This window comes from Culex pipiens, chromosome 1 (genome assembly GCF_016801865.2).
Source record: "Culex pipiens pallens isolate TS chromosome 1, TS_CPP_V2, whole genome shotgun sequence".
NCBI lineage: Eukaryota > Metazoa > Arthropoda > Insecta > Diptera > Culicidae > Culex > Culex pipiens.
The window spans coordinates 71,510,605-71,519,005 of record NC_068937.1 but is presented as its reverse complement, the minus strand read 5'-3'; the positions used below and the strand labels follow the sequence as shown (position 1 = coordinate 71,519,005).

General features: G+C 34.6%; 1 protein-coding gene across 2 annotated transcripts; it reads left to right on the top strand.

Annotated features, from left to right (window-relative positions):
• Positions 1-1,423: 1,423 nt before the first annotated feature.
• LOC120431678 (muscle calcium channel subunit alpha-1-like) lies at positions 1,424-8,002 on the top strand. Of its 2 annotated transcripts, none has more exons than XM_039596797.2 (4): positions 1,424-1,558; positions 1,621-1,809; positions 1,878-2,798; positions 7,967-8,002. In XM_039596797.2, exons 1-4 carry the CDS (start codon positions 1,553-1,555, stop codon positions 7,985-7,987), a joined length of 1,137 nt encoding a protein of 378 aa, XP_039452731.2. In that variant the 5' UTR covers positions 1,424-1,552; the 3' UTR covers positions 7,988-8,002. The 2 variants fall into 2 exon arrangements, with proteins under 2 accessions (XP_039452731.2, XP_052565044.1); XM_052709084.1 differs by lacking the exon at positions 7,967-8,002 and adding an exon at positions 4,940-4,969.
• The last annotated feature ends 399 nt before the right edge of the window (positions 8,003-8,401 follow it).

Sequence of the window (8,401 nt, the reverse complement as noted above, 5' to 3'; positions counted from 1 at the left end):
GTGAATGTTAATGTTAAATCGAACACCCTCGTGTTACTGCTGGCACTGCTTACGAGGTGTGGACTTTTTGCATAAGGATTTGCGGCTGGACCACAACAGGGATGACTTGAAGAAGGCCGGCGAAGAGAGGCCCTTTAGTTTTTGTCGACCTGGAACCCAACGACGAGGTGGAGGAAAGCATCACGTTGCCTCCGAGGTCAAACGGGAACGAACTCGTTGTAGGGTTATCTGCAGCAGTTGATGCCCTTCTCGTTGCTTTCGAGGAATGGCCTATGGCGATGGCTTGCGCGGTTCCGAGGCAGACTCGGTTTGCGTCAACTCGGTCTTGGTCATCGCTTGCCCAGCAAGTCGTCACATCGACGTGTCACGTTGGATTGCCGCTGCGAACTACAAGTTAGCAACACAAGTTCGTTTTCCAGCGTGACCTGGACAACATGCGCAAGGATTAGACTTTAAGCACAACAGCAACAGAAACCAGATCGGTGTTTAGCAGGATCCGCATCTCCTTCAATTGTACTACCAATCTTCGGAAAACGCAAAAAGTTTTCAGACTAGCCAACATAAAATGAATCATCTTTCTTGTAATTAACAGCGTAACTAAACGTTTTACTTAAGTATCAGTTAAGATTCCCAATTCGAAAATAAATAAAATTCTCAAATCTAATCTTTTAATATTTCAAAGTATTACAGAGAATCAGAGAATAAAAAAAAAATCTGTATAATCTCTATTGTAGTAGATTATGTAGAAATGTTGATTTCAAATGGAAATAATGTATTTCGATACTCACATCGTTTTATAGAGGTCTTCTCTCATCAGGACCTCGTAAAATCAACCCTGAGGACCCCAGTTCATTCCAGATTATGACCACCATGAAGAAAAAAAATTCTGTGCGGTATCGATACCCATAATTCCCTGTTGGGACTTCCCTAAGGGCTTCCGGTTATTCTGGATAACGGTCATTTTCGTTAAAATAACAATTCATGGTCTGTGCTTTGTCAAATGTATTCTAAAAACGCATTAATTATAAAAAATAGCATTTTACATCAAATCCCTATATTGCCCTGTGGAAGCCAGAACGCTATGACGTCATAACTAGCGGCATCGCGAATGTTGACACTTTTTCGCTCACTAACTCAAGACCAATACGTTTTCAGCCGGACCTCTTAATATACGGACATTGACAAACTGTCACTTTTTACACGGGACTCACACATGCTATCAAACAAAACGTTTGGTAGTAAATGTGAGCTCTGTGTAAAGAGGGTATCAAACTAAAAACTGACCCAGTTCCAAAATTAGGTGTTACGTCGATTCCGTTCAGGAATAACAGAATTAGACATTGATACCAGAAATAGGTATAGGGGTCGGTATAACTTGAAAACTAACTTTAGGTGCAATGATTTTTATGACTATATAAATTTGAACTTTAAACAAAATATATTTCAATTATTTCAGAACTATTTTGGTGACGCTTGGAACGTTTTTGATTTTATAATTGTGTTGGGAAGTTTTATCGATATTGTATACTCAGAAGTTAACGTTAGTAAAGGAATGAAGGTAAACTCAATTCACGTTATTTGTGTATATGTACTAAACATTTTCCCCATGTACAATTTCAGGGAGGTTCCAGTATTATATCAATCAACTTTTTCCGTTTATTCCGTGTGATGCGATTGGTCAAACTTCTTGCAAGAGGTGAAGGAATAAGAACTTTACTGTGGACTTTTATTAAATCCTTTCAAGCACTTCCATATGTAGCACTTCTAATTGTAATGCTGTTTTTCATTTATGCAGTAATCGGTATGCAGGTAATTTATTTTGTGTATTTTTTTTTGATAAAGTTGAAAATTAATAACAAAATATTGTTTATCGCTAGGTATTTGGCAAAATTGCAATGGATGACGAGACTTCAATACACAGAAACAATAATTTCCAAACATTTCCTCAAGCAGTACTTGTCCTATTCAGATCAGCAACTGGAGAGGCTTGGCAAGACATAATGTTAGATTGTTCGGCAAGACCTGGTGAAGTTAATTGTGATCCACAATCTGACGATGCTGGTTCCCCAGAAGGTTGTGGGTCGAGCATTGCTTTTCCATATTTTATCTCATTTTATGTGTTGTGTTCTTTCCTAATTATAAACTTGTTTGTTGCCGTTATTATGGACAATTTTGATTATTTAACACGTGATTGGTCTATTCTTGGACCTCACCATCTTGATGAATTTGTGAGACTGTGGAGCGAGTATGATCCTGATGCCAAAGGAAGAATAAAGCATTTAGACGTGGTAACGCTATTAAGAAAGATTTCACCACCCTTAGGATTTGGCAAACTTTGTCCGCATAGAGTTGCATGCAAGAGACTAGTGTCCATGAACATGCCCCTGAACAGTGACGGCACGGTATTGTTCAACGCGACTCTTTTTGCTGTCGTCAGGACTTCTTTGAAAATTAAAACCGAAGGAAACATAGACGATGCAAACGCCGAACTTAGGGCAACGATCAGGCAAATCTGGAAACGAACTACGCCTAAGCTACTTGATCAAGTAGTTCCACCACCTGGTGTAGACGATGAAGTGACTGTCGGCAAATTCTATGCAACTTTCCTCATCCAGGATTATTTCAGAAGATTTAAAAAACGGAAAGAAAATGACAATAAATATGTTGATTATGACAATAAACGTACAACGTTGCAAGCTGGATTGAGAACATTGCATGAAGCAGGACCGGAATTAAAGCGCGCTATATCTGGCAATTTAGAAGACAACGGTGATGATAATCCAGAACCGATGCATAGGGTACGTATTTTATATTTAAAAAAACAGTTTTTGAGTTCAAGGACCTTTGGCCCTTTAAAAGTTTCCGAGTTTTAAATAATGTTAAAAATAATGAAGTTAATGCACTACGTGTACATTAGACGGAGATAGGCTCTCTACCGACGGTTGGTCAAGTTTATTGTGTTTCGAGCTCAGTACTTTTCGATCGATTTTGTATAGTTTTGTACACATAGTGTTGAAAAGAAGTGCAAATCTTTTGGATCCGAGCAGTAAATAACAAAGGAATACCAAGTTTTTGTATTATTTGGGCAAATAACAGAGACCGAAATGTGCCCTTGGTTGCCCAGTAAAGTGGCGTACTAAGGCCCGTTCCAGGTGTCACCCCAAGAGCTGAAGGGGTGACACCTGACTCGAACGAAGAAAAAAATATAATTGACCTAAAATATGTTCACAACAAATCATCAAGTACTAAACATCTATACAGCAATTCTTCACTAAAACAGCATGAAAAAAAAACAAAAGTGCTCGGATCGGGCTAAATTTTTTTCTGGGGGTTCCCTGGCCGAAATAATTAGACCCGTATTTTTTTGTTTGGCCATTAGGGTGACCTACGCTGTGTTAGGATGGTCTAAAAAATTGCCATTTTCGTCGAATTTTGCAAAAACCAAATTTTTCGAAAAATCGTAACTCCTCGTCATTTCAACCGATTTCAATTGTATTATACGCAAATGAAAGGTGATAAGTTGGCCTTTAAAAAAAAAACAGTGAGAAATTTCAAAAATCTAGCCTAACATATGAAAAGGGCGTATGAAACTTTAAAATGCCGTTTTGACGGTGTCTGTACCAAAGAGCCTATGTCTGGAAATATTTTTATCGGATTCCCCGGACATTTTTACGTAACTTACTAAAAACTGGGAGGAGTTCATTAACAGGATTAAGAGATATGATTTTTTGAAAATAAAATCCGTGTTTTAATTTCAAATGGGCAGCAGCGGCAGCGAAAGCAAGCCAGAGAGGGTGAAGAAAAGCCCCAAGAAAACGCTGTCTCTCCTTTATTCTGCTGTTCGTAAAGCTGTTTCTTGACCCCTTTCCTTCCGATCTAGCCTTAAAACAGCGATAACTTTAAAATCTGTGCAAATTTTGAGCGAAGTTGGTTGAGATTAACCCATTGATACCCGAGCCTAAAGTTGGTGAAAAAAATGTTTTTCATACAAAAATGGCTTTTTTTAAATCGCTAATAACTTTTCAGGATCGAGTTTTACAGCTTTGGTGTGTTGTACAAAGTTGTAACGCATTAAATTTTCAATAAGTATCTCACGTTTGGGAATATTTGGATGGAAGTAGCGCACCGTGCAGACCAAACTGTAAGAAAATTGGGTTTTCCATATTTTTTTTCGATTTTTCCCATACACGGAGAGACTGAGCCCAGAAATTTTAACAATTAAAATTGTTGATTTTACTTTCGTAAATTTTAACAAAAACGTACTTGTTACTGACAATATTCCGTTAAAATAACTAAAATTCAGTATTAATTTAATAACATGTTTGTTGAAAATGCTAGAGGCAAAAAGCCAACAGATTTCCCGAACTCGAATGAACGTGCTCGACTGTTAGCTTTGGTTTTAGGAAAATCAAAAATTTTGTTGGTTGAATATTTAAAAGATGAACTTGGGTTTGTTTACGTCTGTCATTTGAAGTCAGGATTCGAACGAGAGCGGTCTTTTTGTTGAGTTTGTGTTGTTAATTGTGAAGTAAGAGGATGTGAAAATCACACTATTTGGCTAAGTTGAAGTGGCAAATCGAAGTGCACACTGCTGCAACTGTGAAGGTGCAATTGGTGCGTAAGTTTGTTGATGATTTCTTTGCAGGTGATAAACTATGAAGAGCAAGACGAGGACATTCGCAATGGGGACCTCTGATGCGAGGGGACTTTATGATAATGTTTGAAAGAAAGAGAGGGGCAGTGGAAGGAAGAGGCGGGCCAACTCTTGCACGACAATACTTGCACGGGCAAATTTAACAAAATGTTGGTTAATCTAAGTAAGTATGGGTTTAATTTTACACAACAATTTATCTATTGTGATTTCAATTAGAAAACTGAATCATCATGAACCTTCGTGCTTACGATGGATACAATTTAAATGAACCATTATTTTTTTCAGAATCATCAACCATAAAATACATACATGGAAATGCGTACACACACGGAGAGACCGGCCGGGTCAAATCTAAGAAAATCTTGGTTAATTTAACTAAAAGTATGGGTTAATTTTTTACACAGCTTTTTTTCAACAATCGATTGTTGATTCTGTTAACCCGAAATTGCTGACCACCAGTAACTAAAATTAACTAAAAAAATAGTTGGAATTGCAATTTTTGTTGGTTAAATGGCCGAAAAAAATTCTAGCAGTCGACTGCTAGAATATTTTTTTCAGAAAATTAACTAAAAATTTCTTGTTTTCAGCTGAAATATTGTGGAGTATTCTGTTAAAAACTGGCTGGGACATATTTTTCAACTATTTTTCAACATTTTGTATGTATCAACCGAAATATTTTTGCATGCAGCAAATTATTAGTGGTTTGTAACAAAACATTTCTTAATTAGACATAATTTATGTAAGTGTTGATATATATTTTCTTTAATTACACAGTCCAACAAGATTTTGTCTCTGAGACGAGTATATGTGTTCGTAGTAGAATTTTGCTTGCTGAATCCGAATTCGGGTCCCGAATTGCTCCAAATGGTCCCAATTTTGAGATACACCCGTTTGAAATGCTAGTTTAGGCCAAAATTAGCTACTTTGTTGACTATTTTACAAAAGAACTATTGAATAAACAACTAAACCAATACATGTATCTTAAAGTTCACGTTTTCCCCTTTCTGAAACACTCCTGGTTTTTTTAAATTTAATTGTTTCTACGCATTTTAAAATTATATTTTCAGTTGGTTCTCATTCAAGTTTTTCCAACTTGCATGCAAGTCCAATTCTAATTTTCAAATGGCTATAAATATGCGTAGAAACAATCAAATTTTAAAAACCAGGGGTGTTTCAGAAAGGGGAAAACGTGAACTTTAAGATACATGTATTGGTTTAGTTGTTTATTCAATAGTTCGTTCTTTTGTAAAATAGTCGACAAAGTAGCTAATATTGGCCTAAACTAACATTTCAAACGGGTGTATCTCAAAATTGGGACCATTTGGAGCAATTCGGGACCCGGATTCGGATTCAGCAGGCAAAAATCTACTAGGAACACATATTCTCGTCTCAGAGACAAGAAACATTTGATTTTTTTGTTGAACTGTGTTATCTAACGATATAGGCTGGGCCGAATTTCTAGCTATATTTTAACTAATGTCTTACTTGAATACAAAAAAAATATTCGTACATGTAGTCAATAATTAGCTGTTGTTAGCAACATTTTTATTGAATTTGCAGTAAATTTTATAATAATGCCTCACAAATTAATGCTGAGTTTTTTTATTTTCACATTTATTCTGCCTAAAAATTTAACGTTTTGTACTAATTTGTTTTTTTTTTGCATTAAGTTGTTAAATTACTGTTAAAAAGCATCAAAACAATTTTTTTTAACTGTTGTTATAAAACATGTAAAATTTGACTAATGTTTTTAAAAATTACATTGCATTAATCTAAAAAAATAATAAAAAAGCATATTACAAATTTCTCGTGAATTCCTTGAAAATAGAAACCGAGCAAAATTTTCACCAAGTTTTAAGCTTATATTTTTATTATGTTGTATAACATTAAGTGTTGTATTCACTTACCATCACTGTGATATCATCCGATAAGTCATCATCATCTACAACGGTCTCAGGACACAGAATTTTCACCAAAGTGAACCTTTTGCTGCAAATAAACATTTGGAATTTATTGGTAATTTAATACAAAATTCTTAATTTCGGCTATAAACTGAAAAAAGGAACGTAAATAAATGTAATTATAATGAGGAAAGAAAAAATATCAATAATGCTACTTACCAAGCTTGCATTAATTTAACAATTACTTTTGGCAACACACTTTCACTGCATTTGATTCTATTTATACAACGTACTCCGAATCCTGAAAAAAATATTTTGAGTTTAACTTACCAGTCGTATTGCAACAAAACATTCAAGATAATAATTATCTTCTATTATATATTTTATATATTTTTATTTTTTGATATTTTACTTCATCTCTTTTTTTTTATGTTGGCATGTGTACGCATTTCTATGTATTTTATAATTGATGATTCTGAAAAAATAAATAAATGTTTCATTAAGATTTTATCCGTCGTAAGCGTGAAGCTTTTAAATGATTCAGTTTTCTAATAAGAATCACATTAGATAAATTATTGTGCAAAAATAAACCCACACTTACTTGGACTAACCAACATTTTGTTAAATTTGCCCGGGCTGCTCCATCCGTTAAGAGTTGGCCCGCATCTCCCTTCTACTGCCCTCTCTTTCCATCAAACATTCTTATAACGTGTTCAGCTCACTCGCATTAGAAGTCCTCATGGCGAAGGTCGTCCTGTTGCTCTTCATAGTTTATCACCTGCAAAGAAATCATCAACAAACCTACTCACCAATTCAACCTCCCCAGTTGCGACACTTTGATTTGCCACTTCAACATTAGCCAAATAGTGTAATTTTCACCTTTCACATCCTTTCACTTCATAATTAACAACACAAACTCAACAAATCGACCGCTCTCGTTCGGATCCTGACTTCAAATGACAGACGTAAACAAACCCAAGTTCATCTTTTAAATATTCAACCAATTGTTAATTATATTCAACCAAAAAAAATCTTGATTTTTCTAAAACAAAAGCTAACAGTCGAGCACGTTCATTCGAGTTCGGGAAATCTGTTAGCTTTTTGCCTCTAGCATTTTCAACAAACAGGTTAGTAAATTAATACTAAATTTTAGTTGTTTTAACGGAATATTGGCAGTAACAAGTACGTTTTTGTTACAATTTACGAAAGTAAAATCAACAATTTTAATTGTTAAAATTTCTGGGCACAGTCTCTCCGTGCATTATATCAAAATGAAAATTCGATGGTGGGAAATGTCTAAAAAAATATTTTTTTTAAAAGATATACAAAAGATGATATTAATATTTTAAAAATGCTGTTGAAAAAGACTGCTCAATAAACTGGTAAGTAAAACTCAAAATATTGTTTTCAGGAATCGGAGTACGTTGAATAAATTGAATCAAATGCAATGAAAGTGTGTTGCCAAAAGTAGTTGTTAAATTAGTGCAAACTTGGTAAGTAGCATTATTGATATTTCTTGTTAATTATTACATTTATTTACGTTCCTTTTATCAGTTTAGAGCCGAAATTAATTTTTTTATTAGATTAATAATAAATTTCATATGTCTATTTGCAGCAAAAGGTTCGCTTTGGTGTAAATTCTGTGTCCAACCACAAGAAAAATAACTAAACATGAGACCGTTGTAGATGATGACGACTTATCGGATAATTTCACAGAGATGGTAAGTGAATACAACACTTAATTGTATACAACATAATAAAAATATAAGCTTAAAACTTGGTTAAAATTTTGCTCGGTTTATACTTTTAAGGAATTTACGAGAAATTTAACATCTTTTTTAAATAT

Coding starts and splice junctions, on each gene's coding strand:
- LOC120431678 (XM_039596797.2), top strand. Junction 1,810..1,877: donor ATGCAGTAATCGGTATGCAG/GTAATTTATTTT, acceptor GTTTATCGCTAG/GTATTTGGCAAAATTGCAAT. Junction 2,799..7,966: donor ATCCAGAACCGATGCATAGG/GTACGTATTTTA, acceptor TATTGTTTTCAG/GAATCGGAGTACGTTGAATA.